The following is a 14,046-nucleotide window of genomic DNA, read 5'->3' as shown; positions in this document are numbered from 1 at the left end:
AGTCCAAAAGCATAGCACAGCTGATTTGGTGTTGCTCCTACTGGGGTCCAGGTGCTGTCACTTGCTGGGTTCTTTCAATGCAGCATTGCTTGAATACCTGTGACACTCCATGAGAAATGAGTATTGGTACTCAAAAATAATCAGGGGGTGGGGAGGGCTTCTTTTTTTGTTTTGTTTACAGGAAACTGTAAAGTTCTTGGAGATGTCAACATCTTTGGGATCAGTGCCTTGCTTTAATTGATAAAATGTATGCGCTGTCTTGGAGGTGGATATCAAGTCAGAAAAGGATGTATCCTGTGAAAAACATTATAGCAATGTCTGCTTTACTTGAAAGGTGGCCTTTCTAGTGCATGTGATTCTGAATGGAGAGGGGACCCACCCATTTCACCATGATCATCTCATTCCACAGGAGCACAAATCCTGTTGTATCAAAGGCAGGGAATAGGATAAAATCCCTTCCTTCTCTGTGAATCAGTCCAGTGGCAGTGGCCTGCACTGTAGCTGAGACATTGCAGCTGATTTAATTTCAGCTACTGGGACTGAATTTTTTTTGTCTTCTTATGGAATGCATCTGAACATTTCCAAGCATATTTCCAGAGAAAATGCATGTTTGGAAAGGAAATTTAACATGAAAATAGATGTCAGCAGCTGAATTTCAATTTTGTGTATTTTGCAGGCTAATTGTAGTGATACAGTGCACAGTAAGCAATTATAGTTGCTAATTGTCTGTAAACAGGACTAATATTTTGTTTCCTGCTTCATATGATTGTTGTGAAGCTGCATATCTGAAAAGAATATTGAGTTCCTAAATGCATATTTTTGTTAAGTGTATACTTCATTTTTCATGAAAATGGGTGCTAAAATAATAATGAAGTAGAAGAATTGTCTTGCAAAAAGCATGCAAAATGTGAAAGTGAGATGCTCTGATATTGTCAAAAAAAACCCCAAAAAAAAAAACCAGGGACATAAGTAGTTTGGGAATTAAGGTAAAACATCTCTTCATGGGAATTGATTCCTTCTCCTTGTTCTGCCCTCATCACTCCTGCTGTACCTGAAATCTGCTCAGGTGTTGTGTTTGAAACTCTGTGGGTCACAGGGCAGCAGCTCACCCACTGTGCAGTCAAAAGACTGTGCAGTCAAAAGCTGCCTTCCTGGTGCAACATAAAACAGCTCTTAAAAAAGCACAAGCTACTGGGGCTGGTGTTTATCTTGGGAAATTCAGCTTCCTCCCATCCCCTGTCAGTCTTCACCTTTTTGTTTGAGTATTATTTGCTGCTATGTGTTCTCATTTCCAAACTACTTGGAACATGAGTCTCCATAGAGCAAATTATTTAGAATTTAGTAAATTCTACACCTGGTAGCAGCTTTTTAGATGCAAATCAGAGGGGAATTTATGTTCATTTGGTTGGGACTCCTGTAGTCTTAACAGAATGTGGCAGCAGCCCTGGCAACAGAAAATCACGATGACTCTGTGAGTCTTCTGAGAAACGAGAAATCCACCGTAGTGCCTGCTTTCCCAGATCCCAACTACAACTTTAGTGCAAATCTGCTAGGAGCGAGGATCCCATTGCAGAAGTCCCAGTGGTCTGGCACCAGTGCCAGCGCTGCTCAGGCTCTGCAGAGCCCTGCATGGAGGCACCAGGTGCACTGTCAGTGCTACCTGCTCTGCCTTTGGGGTGGGTCTATACAGAGGACTGGGAGCTGGACAGTAGGGGCTAATATTTTTTGCTCATAGAAACAAACAGACAAACAGAGAATAATAAAAGCATTATGTACTGAAACAAGATTCTTTATTTCAGTGCAGTACAAAGAAATGGGAGTTACTTTGCTTTGAATGAAAATATCGAACCTAAAAAATGGAGCAGATAAAATACGTTTGTGTAGTACTAGGAATCCTTGGATATCAAAGCAGTGAAAAATGATCTCTGTGATGCTGCAGCATTAAAATCAGTATTTACATATCTTTAAATTAATGAATTACTACCTTGATTTATGTTACATCATTGGTAACTCAGTTTCCAGCAGTATATTACCACTGACAATGCTGTCTAGCCATCAGTTTTCAGCCAGTGATTTCCTTACATTTAAAATGCATTGGTACAGAAGCAACACTCTGTACCAAGCCAGCTCTCCAAAACATCAGCAAAATCAGTCTCTTCTTTTTTTTCTTCCAAACAAATGAATTTGATCAATTTTGTTAATTGCATTGAACTTTGGCTATGAATAGTAATACTGTAAACAGTGGGCCCAGTTCACAATCAAGTAACATGAATTATTTGTATTAAGGTCATGAGTATGAACTTTAAGTATTGTTTAAAGAAAAAAAAAAAAGATTGCTACATTGTCATCCTACAGCACCAAAGACAGTGGCTGCTCAGGATTGGATTTTTTTCAATTACAGCTTGCATCAGGACAGGTCATCTGTTTTCCTAGTGCAGATTTACATTTTCAAAGGTACAAAAGCATGCCAACACAATGGCTCTCAGCAGACTCAATGGCCCCATTTACGGATTCAGGGATAATGTTGCTTTTTTTTTTTACGTAAATAAACATTAAGTACACAGGTATTGCTGTGAACCAAGCCCATTGTCTAAAGGAAGCACATTTCTTGCCAAATTAAGTCTTTACATAAGAACATGTTTTTATAATGGATTTGAATAGCTGCTGTGCAAGTTATTAAAATCATGTGTCTTGCAGCTTGCACTTTGTACTAACACAAAAAGGTGAAGAAACATGCAGTAAAATGTAGCATTGTTTAGAAAATAATGTGTAAAAAAACCATTCAGTATCTTATATTAAAGCATTTACACTGCATAGGCATTCATATAAGGATATATTATAATAAAACTTATCAAATATACAAGCATGCAGCAGTTGCCTTATATTCACAGTTCTAGAAATGACCACACATTGATTTCCTCAAATATAAATTGGATTATCCAAAATAGATTTTGCAGCCACTCTCCTTTGCAGTGGCAACCTATGTTCTCATGTGCATTGCAGAGACTGACCTATATAACAGGCCTAAGCTATGCCGCTGTATTGTACACATCTGTGATAAATACTGTGGTTTGGAATAGGAAGGATAGTGAGAAGTGATCCCTACTTCTCATAGCAGAACTTGGAGACTACACAGTGCTTGAATTGAACAAAATATATACGCATATTAATTGTATTCTCCTTAGAGAGTAATGCTGTAACCTTGCCACATATCTAGCTACTGCATAAGCTGGCCATGCAGTGTTCAAAATAAGTTTAGACAGATTTTTCTATTTGATATTTATTCCATCAGAAGAGGTATAGTAGGAAACATATAGTACACACCCTTTTTGCTCTGCAAATTTTACACAGGACTCCTGATCGTTTTAGATTGTGTTGGGAAATAAAATGCAGTGCCAAAGTCACACTCAGAGATTCAAAATACGTTTGCAGAGAGATGATCTTTCTCCATTTGCTCTTTTGAATGTGGTGATGTTCTACATGATGGTGAGCTTGGCCCATCTTAACTGTCGCAAGATGACAAGTACCCAGGTTAGACCCCCTCTGCGGCCAAATGCCACCTGGAGGATAAAGCTGAGGTCACGTGGCTTGAAGTTTTCTGTGGTTTTGACTCGCTTGTTATTGCCTAGCTTGGCAGGTTAACCTGGAGAGTGACTCCAGGCCAACAGCAAACAGAATACCTGGAGGGAAGGCTTGTGTTAGTTGTGCAAGGTTTGCAAAATTGAGCTCTAGATCCTGATACAGGTTTTGGGTGTGCCAAGGTGAAATCGGACTGAGGAGTATGACTTTAGACCCTTTCCCTGTCCAGGTATTTTTCCAGTAGTGCCTGCATTCTGCTTTTGCCCTGACTTTCCTTGTCTTCATACATAGTAATTTGTGTGTCTTGAAACTGTGTGTGCATGCACTTCCTTCTTCTGAGCACTTCAGGTAAAGCTACTGGAAGTAACCTTGTAGGATGTTACAGCACCAACAATGCAAGTTGCAGGAATTCATCCTTGTGTACAAAGCAGCAGCAAGGGATTCAGAAACAGCATTCAGGAAATAGCTTGAAAAGGAAAAAGACAGATGAGGCAGAGATGGTGGAAACATTTGCTAATTTGCAGAGTGTGGAAAGGGAAGAAAAGTGGGACAGTGATTGCTGTTCTCTCTATTAGAAAAAAAAAAGAAAGGTATAATCCTCTCTGGAATGTTCCATTCAGAGAGAAACACTGCCCTCTGTTTTTTTTTTTTAAAGTGAGCTTTGGCCCACATGCAGTGTGGGAATGACAAGGTGAGCAGATGGCTTTGGTGTGTGCTATCAGAAATGGTGACACTGATGTCCCTATGTGCTGCAGCCAGGAGTCCACTTTGGTAACTCATTATTCTGAGTCTCTTTGTGTGCATATTTGCATTTCCTAGTAAAGGATATGTGGCCCTTTCCAGACAGCTGTACTATTTCCTGTCAGCCTTATTTAAGAGTAGGACAGCAGTGGAACAAGTAATTGTGCTAGAGATGTTCCAAGCTCTTCTAGCAAAGATACTAATTTTTCCTTTGAGGACATGTCTCTGAGTCTAGGTGTGTGAGGAGCCTCAAGTCTGTATTTGGAATCTGATACAAGGACATTTGGAATCTGAGCTGGATGGAGACATTTGAATGCTTTTATTGTATCAACTAGCACTTGGAAAATGGGCTTGCAGCTTTTTTTTGGTTGGCTTACTTGCTGACACAGATGTTGCTTTTCTGCCTTTCTCCAGTGTTCAGTAAGATCTCTGTGGTGACATCTGAAGACACAACTGCTAAGAGAAGTGACTGGTTTTCAATGATTATTTGGCAGTCAGATCTGTATAAATATACACAGAATCCCATTTTTAGCCTACCTTTTAAGCTGTATACATTGAGAAATGGACATAAGACTTTGAATGCTGAAACCTTCGTACAGCACATCAAAGCAGTTCTCTGATTCTTCACTGCATCTCTGCATACTGAGAGCAGCAGTTCAGATGTGGGGACTGTCCATAAAAGTAAGAGTTTTGGTTTATAAATTCCAGTCCCATTAATCTAAGGTACTGCATTAGCCTTTCATTTACCTTCCCAAGTCTGATTTGTTGGCAAAAATGAAAATGCTTTGTGGTTTTGATCCTGATTTCTTACGCATTTTAATATTTGTACTAGGTTCTTTGGATTCCTCACTGAACCTGCATTTCATTTTTCCTTTTCACAGGGAAAATTCTTACAGCCTAGTTTAGAAATGTCTTTGAAGAATCTGGAGATTGTTAAAAGCAGATGTCACAACTGTCTTGAGCATAGGGAGAAGGAGGAAAAGGAGCTCTCCTGAGAAGTCTGACAGCTTGCCACAAAGAAATTGGTACAAAAGCTGTGAGCCCCAAGTTCCCACAGAGATTCACCATCTTGTGAGAATTAATAGAAGTCAGACATGTAAGATCTTTGCTTCTTTTAGAAACCTTATCAGCTCTATTTCTAGTAGCAACCTGGCCTACTCCCTCAGAAGAGGGAATGCTACCTGCTTCTTCCACCTCTCTTAGTGAAGAAATTAGTTCAACTCATAAAGATGAGGGACATTTGACCTCTCAACTTTTCATGCTGAAGTTGGCCACACATTTCAGTCACTGCAAATCTGGCTGTGTGGAAAAGAGTGGCTCATTCTAGAATAAAGCAAATTCACCAGAAGAGGTATTTATATCATCAGAAGAACCTCTATCTCATTTAAAGCTGGCCAAGCATTCTCCTCACCCCCACCATCCATCTCTTTTTCCAGATTTTGCATATGTGTCTTTCCAGGTCAAGAATTACGTGAGGCACCTGGAATTATGTGCTTGGCCTCCTTTATTATACTTCTAGTATCTCATTAGATGAGGGATCTGTCAAAGGGCAAGAACATGTTGAGCAGCCAGCAGTTTTCAAAAACAGCAGGTGACTAAAAATCCTTTATTTTCTTTGCTACTCAGGCCATGACATTTGTCAGCCTGGACTGGGCTGCTGAAGAAGCAGGAGACAATAAAAGGACAAGTTAGATGAGAGGAAGTCCTCTGACCCTTAGAAAGAAACAGCTATCACTTCCAGAAGCATCCTGCTTTTTTGTAAAGTTTCAAGTAAAACACTGAATACAGGTACAGTTTCACTTGAAGAAATGCAAATAAGGAATACTTGCAGAGTAATTTAAGAGGTTATTGTGAAGTAATTGAACATCGAGATCTACTAGATTGAAATCTACTAGAAAATACTTGTTAGCAGGTCAGTCAGCAAAAAGTTGGTCTACATACTTCCATTTGAAGAGCTTCTCATTTTACATTTTTTATGCTGTTTTGCTTAGACACTACATATAACCTTAAATGCATGCCTTTAATCTTTAACAGAGACCTTCCTTCCCCATTAAAACTCCCATTAAGTCCCTATAAGTTACATTTGAAAATCATTCTAGCTTCTAAGTGACTTATAAACTTTATACAGTTAGCTCTTCTGGGAGGATTCCTTTTCCTCATTTGAGTGTGTCAAGTTGGATTGCCTGATTCTTGTGCTTAGTTTTCACCAGTTTATCAGCAGTTCAGAATGGTATCTGCCTGATGACTGTATTTGTACATTGAGAGAACAAACAAATCACAAGCAAATGCCGCGTGTGATGTGAAATTTGCAGGTGTGTGCTATGTTGTCAAGTTTTGCTTATATTAACTAGAAACTTCTAATGTCCAAGGAGGAGTCCCATTTCAAATAGTGCTTTACTACTTGGTACCTGCTGGACAGAAGTCAATGGACTTTTATTCATGCTGATTTCTTTCTGTTAAATCTAAGTTTGTAGTTGTTAAAAGTTCCTTCCTCATTCTGAAAACAATAATGGGAGTTCACTCATATAAAGATGAGCAAGGAGGATGCATAAGAAACACAGGATTTTGCAGAGAAAGGAACAAAATAAAAAAGCAGTCCAGAGCTTTTATGTCAGCATCCAGTCCATTAACTCAAGATGATCCAGGTTAGTTTGCCTCTGGCTCTTTTTGCCCTTTCCTCTCTACCCTTACTACATTTTATGCTGTTACTAGAGGGATGGATTTTACTGCATGAGAGTCAATGTCCACCATGTGTTCATGCAGCACCACTGTGATACATGTCATTCATATTGTTCATGGTTGTGGCCATGCAACATGAATTAACACAAAATCATCCTCTGGAATGCTGCAGTTGACAGCTATTTTATTATATTCTGTTATGGTCTGCAGCCTGAATTGGCCAGCAACCTTCTTCCTGTTCTTAAAGGCAGAATGATCGTGGTTATTTTACAGGGTTAAAAAGTTATTGAGTCTTCCTGTAAAATTGCAGTGTAGAATTTGTTGTGAACAAAATAGAGCTGACTACATTACTATAGAAGAATAACTTGCAGCCAGAATTGAATTACATTCTTAAAATCTATTTTTGACAATGTTTTCAGAAATAGGCTGCTGTAGCTTGATTTTTGTCCTACATGTTTTTGAACTGTAGGGAAAAACTGACATTAGCATGTTAATGCAGTTGTATCGTATGGATATGCAATACAAACATGTTTCATAAAAACCCAGTTTAAGTTACTGTGTTGAACCACTCAATACAGCTGGATTATTTTCAGATTCTCTGTAAATTCCTGATCACAAGGTAATTCGAACAAAGAATTCTCACAGACTTTTCTTGGAAGCCCATGCAGGATTAATCTAAACAGGAGGTACAATAGAAAGCTCCACTTTATTATAGGACCAGAGTTTATCCATTGACTTCAGCACCCTTCAGAGTGTAAAGCACGAGTTCTTCTTTTCTTGTCTAAACTATTTTGAATGAGGTCTCTTTTACATGCTAGTTTGGCAAGCTTCTAAGGCATTTGTGCAAAGTGATGATCCAAGAGCAACCTGATTCAATACTGAGAAATTCATAAATAACATCCAGCAGTAATTAAAGTGAAAAACTACAGCTAAGAAAATCAATCTCCTACAGTATCAGTTGAGCTGCTATACCTTGCAGTGTTAAAAGTGGAGCAGTGTTAGAAGTGGTACCTTCAACTTGGGAGGCATCATTGTGAATTTTAAACACACCAAGGATTCATTCTGGTTTCTTTACATAGATTGCATTGGAAAACTGATGACTGAAAAACCATGAATATATGATAGCTGTAGATAGAGAAAGGGTAAGAGTGGAAAAAAAACCACAGCACCAGAAATTACCATCTGGAAACATACTAAACATTCAGTCAGTATATTTGTATTAAAATGAAGAGTTAATTTTGAAGACCAGAAAGGTTTGAAGATAACTTAGTGCACTCTATAAGGCCATTCTCAGGAGTCAAGTGTATAATCATCTAAGACAGGGATATTTAGAACTTCAGATTGAAAAACTGGAAGAGCCAGCTGGTGTTTTTACCATCTTGATGAGAGTGCATTCTCATCACTCTTTCCAGTAAGTACATGTTAAACTCACAAAAAAAAAAAACTCTATAAATTTTCTGGATTTTTTCTTAGATTAGGGTTAACTTGAAGGTAACAGAAATTAATTGTTCAGTTTTTATGTGTGCAAATCTTAACAAAGTAGTAGAATTTAGGTAGCTGGTAGTATAGCAAGTAATGAATAGGTCTTAAAAATAGCATTTGGAGGCTTTTCTACTTGCTTCTCAAGCTCTCTTCTAAACCACCAGCACAGCTTGTATTTACTGGGAGGAATACCTGACCCTACATTGGGTAAAACCTAAATCTGTTTCTGTTAGTGTACATCTAACCATCGTGCTGTAGCACATAATCCTTGCCTTTCTGGTCTTCAAACAAGAGGTGAGAGTAGTTGTGGATCCTAGTTCATGCTTCAGGCAGAAAAAGTAGCTGGCCCAAAACAACTTGAGACTTAACATGCAAGATCTGGAAAGTAGCCACTGTGTGACATTTGGACTTCAACCTGTGCTTACAGGAATTTCTGTGATTATGGTTTTGATAGCAGCCAGATGCTGGGAGAATTCAGATTTAATATCTTGGCAGGACAGAATAATTCAACTGTGTTGTAGATTATTGGATAAAGAAGCCAGGAGTAAATTATGAAATTTAGTCCTTGAACTGGGATTGGATAAAAACGCTCCAGTTTAGATGTGCTTGTGGTTTGGACCAACATCTTGCAGTCAGTTTTTGTCTTTTTGTGACTCTAGTTTTAGGTGCTAAACTGTAAACATCACGGTATCTTCTTACTTAGGAAGTTTGCTCTATGCCTCAGGACTAGATACAGGATCTTTAGCAGGACTTCAGGTGAGGAACAGTTAAACAAAAACTTGTATGAATAAGGCACTAGTAAATGTTTGCAGCAAACAACAATTGCAGTCTATATTCTTTAAGAATAAAACTGTTCTGTTTAGGAAATTGCCTTTAATATGACAGAGTTACCAATACCAGTTAGAAGGGCCTAGAGAAAGTGCATCTTTTGGGTTATGCCTGTGAGGGCTGTGAGAACCCCCTATATTTAACCCCCTGTTAAATTAGGAAATAGCCTGTGCAGTGGTGATACTCAGGAGTTTGGAAGCAAAAGGAAACTAGTTTAGATTCTGACTCCTGCTAAACTAGTGTGAAATCACTGTAATGGATTTGCTTCCAATTTATTACAGTGGTAGAAGGATCTGAAGCCAAAATTGAGGCTATTTTAGCAAATCTGGTTAAACAGCAACAGCGCTGGCCCAGGCCAAAGAATTGGCAATAATCCCCTTATACGGTTTCAAAAAATAATCTGGTATTTTAAATTTCCTATTTGCTGAAGTTCAAGGATGCACTTTGTCTTTTGGCTAATGTAATAGGTCAAGGCCTTATGTACTACTTTGGAGCTGACGCCATTCTAAACAGTTATTATAGTATTGATCCATACTTTATACCAAATGAAATTTGAGTCTGCCGTTCCATTTACAGGATGGCTGGCCAGTATTTTGTGTTGAAAGTTGTTCAAAACCACCCAAATTCTTCCATTCATAAAACCAAAACATACTGACACTTTTAAAAAATACTTTTATGTATCTGCTCTTTGAGGAGGGTCATTGAAGCACCAAGAATCTGTTTATCTAGCCAATAAGAAAATATTTGGAAATGCACAGATCTTGTTAGTAGTCATGATCTGCATTTTCCTAGGATCTATCCAGTAAAACTATTTTAACAATCATTTGTTATACTAAAGCAGTCAATAGTCAGTCTGATTTCATCAATAAATCCTGCTTTGTAAACAGCTTTGCTTTATCGTCTGACAAATTTGTGTTCCACTCAGATCCTCCATCTTTTATACAAGATGTTATTAAAACAAGCTAATACATTTGCAGTATCCATAATGCAAGAGGGGGAAAAAACCCCTACATTGATTGATTATTGTATATTATTGCCATTAGGTGCTACAATTAACAACTCCAGGCAGTGGGGTTTTTTTGTTTGCATGAATTATTTTGTGGTTTATTTAAGGTCATGGTATGAAGTTTATCTCAAACTTTAAGATCACCTATCCATAGGGACCTCAGAAACTGTACAACTATCTCAACCAGCTTTTAAAAATCTGGTGGGCTTTTTGTTTGTTAATTTTGTGGGTTTTTGCCTCACAAGACTGAAGTTTTTGGTGGTACGACTCAGCTGACATTTTCATCAGCAATTAATCTGGACTAATATTAATTTCTTAAACAAAACAAAAAATCCACAAGAAATAAGTTAAATTCTGGGAACATCTCTCCCATACATGCTATACATACTCTAAATTAAATACAGAAGGAAGAAAATCCAGAAATTTCTCCTCACAAAGATCTTTCCTCATAGCAACACAGGAAACCTTTTTCTTTTATAACACTTGTTTTTTTATCAGTATGTCAGATTATATGCTTTTCTGTGTGTGTGTGAGACTAATACATGCCATGTGTTTGTCTGAATATCAGAAAATGTTACTGACTATTAGAGTTGTGCAAAATATTTTCTGTAAAAGTTGACAATATTAAAAGTTTTTATCATTATTTTCATAAGATGATGTAAATCTTTGCAATTGCAAAATAAACAAAAAATCTTTGTCAAAAGTGTGCCTTTTGGGGTCATAATTAGTCTTGTGGGGTATTTCTAGCTGGTAATTTGAAGTTGTGCATATGTTAATTTATTAGAATTTCTTAAGCTGTACTCACTGTGAAATAAATCTGAATTTTTTTACCTTATAAGTGTAAGCTATGTTTTGAATGTCAAGGTGGGTTTTTAACTTCTTCATAAAATTAAACTAATACATTGGAATGTGGTTGGGTTTTTTTCTCTTTTTGCCCTCTGCTTTTGAAGTGTGCCTTCAGGAGATGAGAAGAAAAGTCATCATTTTGGAAAAGGTTCTGTGAATATTTAACAAAATGCAGAATGCAGTTTGCTTTCATGGCTGTGTTTCTTCAACGGAAGCAGAGGCATAGTAGTGAAACATTTTTATTATGAAACTATACTATTACATCTCTGACTGGAGAAAAATCTGTCATCAAACATTTGTGTGTATTTCTTCATAGAGTAAATTCACACTTTTATAGAACAGTTGCTTCTTGGTGTAACTTAGTTTTGATTATAGAGGCACACTTTTGACACCAACTAAAACTGTGGTCTAAATAAAGGCATTACTTTCTGTCCATGCAGGTGTATTTACCTATATGGATGACATTTTAACAAAAAAATGTCACTTCACAATTTTTATTTGCAAATTCTTCAGGTGTAAAAACCAACAACATTACTGTATGATCATTTAACAACAATTATTGCATGATTTTGCATAACCCTTGGCCTTTCTAAAAAGCAGTATTTGATTTTGAGATGTGCATTGGTTTAATAATGAGTCATCATGTATCTGCTGACTCACACATGATAAATATTTAACTAGGGGAAGAAATTTTGTTCAGATTACAAAAACGTAAAAAAAATCAGTTCTAGGTTTTAGCTATTAACCCAGAGATTTTCACTGTTAGATGAAATGCATGTAATTGGAAATAACTATTCTGTTGAAAGTAATCCACAGTACTTTGATAAAAAATCTGAGAGGCTTTAGGGAATATGACAAACTTCATGAGGCCAACCCCAACCCCTCAAAAATTTCTCATACTGTTAGGAGATGAAAGAATTACCAGTCCTGTAACTGCAATGTATTTTAAGGCTAGTTAGAAGACATGGAATAGTGATACTCAAAGTAAATGCTCAAAACCAGTAAGTATTTTTATGACAGGGTAGTTATTTGAAGGGAATTATTTATATGGGTGAAACTTTGCTAATTCCTTTACATTTTCTATTACAATAAACCTACCATCCATCTGAATGTCAATAATAACTGATCTTAGAATGCCATTTCATAGCTCGAATCTTCATTTTGCCCCAAGGTTTGCTCTAGCCAGGTTGGCAATTGGGGAAAGTCCTAAAACAGAAACATTGACACATGCTGATAAATTCAAATGTGGAACATTAAAATTTACATGGAAGCAGAAATGACATTCAGTGTCAGAAGTAAGAAATTTGAAAGTCTTAAATAATCGATATAGAGAATATAGGTTAGACAGATTTAATATAAGTGTGCTTTTCCTAAAAACACCCCCCCCAACCAAACTTCTTTTTTTTTTTCTTTTTCTTTAAGTCTTTTGTCTGTAAATATGAAAGAAGGCTACACCCCAACATAATTCTTCATTGCCATACTAAACGGTAAAATAGTCTTTCTAATTCACATTGCTCATGGAAGTCTTATTTGAAGTTCCTTTATTGAGTTTGTGGTTAAAGCAGTTTGGGATTTTTGTTGGTTGTAAACTTTTGGCATAATGTGAATACCAGTCCCTTTCAAAAACAGCCTTGAGTTGCTTAATGATGCTTGTGCTGTTCCCCGCGTCTGCTTGGTTGATAACAAGGCCAGCTCCAGCATTCTGCGTAAAAGCATTTCCTACCCAATCAAAATTACCTGCAAGCAAAGGCAGGAATAAACAGTGAGTTTCTAACATTAAAAAAAGAACCAAATAAAAATCCAATCTCCCTAAAGGCAATCCAGAATGAAACACTACCATTTTCCCCAGTGCAGAGATGAAAAAAAGCTCTGATACATACCATGTGTATTGAAGATTGTTTCTGGAAGTTTTAACACGTTTAAGTCTTCAGAAGTGAAAACATGTTCTTCTATTTATTCAAAACCAATTTGCTCTTCTTTTTACATCTATTACATTATTACTCCATTTACTTTCCTCAATGGCCTTTTCAGTGCTAAAAATGAATTTAATTTTTTTTTTCTGTATAAACAATTCAGAGTTCCAAACCAGAAGATATTTTAGAACTTACCTGTTGACAGATACTATTTGAGGAAAGAAAAATCGATTTTACTGGTTTATGCCAGTTATTAAAATCTTTGTGGAAATCTAAGGTAACAAATAAGCACTTTGAATCCTAGGGATAGCAGGGCAAAAAGGTTAATTGGACTAATGGAAAACAAGTAAATCAAGTGCTTCAGCTACTTTTTTTTATTTCAGTAAAACTGTAAGTATTTTAAATTATACAATTAAAACACATGAAGTATTCTGGACAAAAAAGGCTGTTACTTCAGCAGGAACATTAAGAATTTTAAAGTTATCAAGGATGGTAAATTGAAACCTCATCACAAGGGATAATTTTTCATCTGCTTTCAAGTAAAAAAAAATCTTTTGTGAGGTGCCACACAGCAATTTTACTTAAATACACTTTTAACCCAAAATACCAGTTAGATACGTACCTAATGTTAGGAGGGTGGCTGGAATGTCATTATAGGAAACGGAGTTAGGCTTTGGATGATGAGGATGAAGAGCATCTGTACAGTATATTTGCCAGGATTGACCATAGCTTTAGTAATAACATGGGGAAAGAACACTCCATCTTCATTGGATTGCAGAACAAGAGAATTTGCTAATAATTATATATGCTTCATAAATTGTGTTATATTTGTGTTTTCAGTCTGTTTTGATTTACTGAAAGCAGAATGTTGGTCTTGAGAAACTGATTCAGAGGGAAAAAAAGGTTTTAAATGAACAAAGTCTCAAAGTTCAGTCATCATCCAGGTTCCCAAAGAAATTAACTATTATCTTC

General features: G+C 36.9%; 1 protein-coding gene across 5 annotated transcripts in view; it reads right to left on the bottom strand.

Moving 5' to 3' along the window:
- Positions 1-1,768: 1,768 nt before the first annotated feature.
- The window catches only part of PLD5 (phospholipase D family member 5), a 176,580-nt gene continuing 164,302 nt past the window's right edge, over positions 1,769-14,046 (bottom strand). For all 5 annotated transcript variants that reach the window (XM_054630036.2, XM_077175773.1, XM_077175774.1 and 2 more), the window contains one exon: positions 1,769-12,898. In XM_054630036.2, the coding sequence (XP_054486011.2) occupies positions 12,663-12,898 (236 nt within the window). In that variant the 3' untranslated portion in view covers positions 1,769-12,662. The remainder of the gene's footprint in view (positions 12,899-14,046) is intronic.

This window comes from Agelaius phoeniceus, chromosome 3 (genome assembly GCF_051311805.1).
Source record: "Agelaius phoeniceus isolate bAgePho1 chromosome 3, bAgePho1.hap1, whole genome shotgun sequence".
Classification (NCBI taxonomy): domain Eukaryota; kingdom Metazoa; phylum Chordata; class Aves; order Passeriformes; family Icteridae; genus Agelaius; species Agelaius phoeniceus.
The sequence above is the reverse complement of the archived record's forward strand: the minus strand, read 5'-3'. Positions and strand labels throughout refer to the sequence as shown.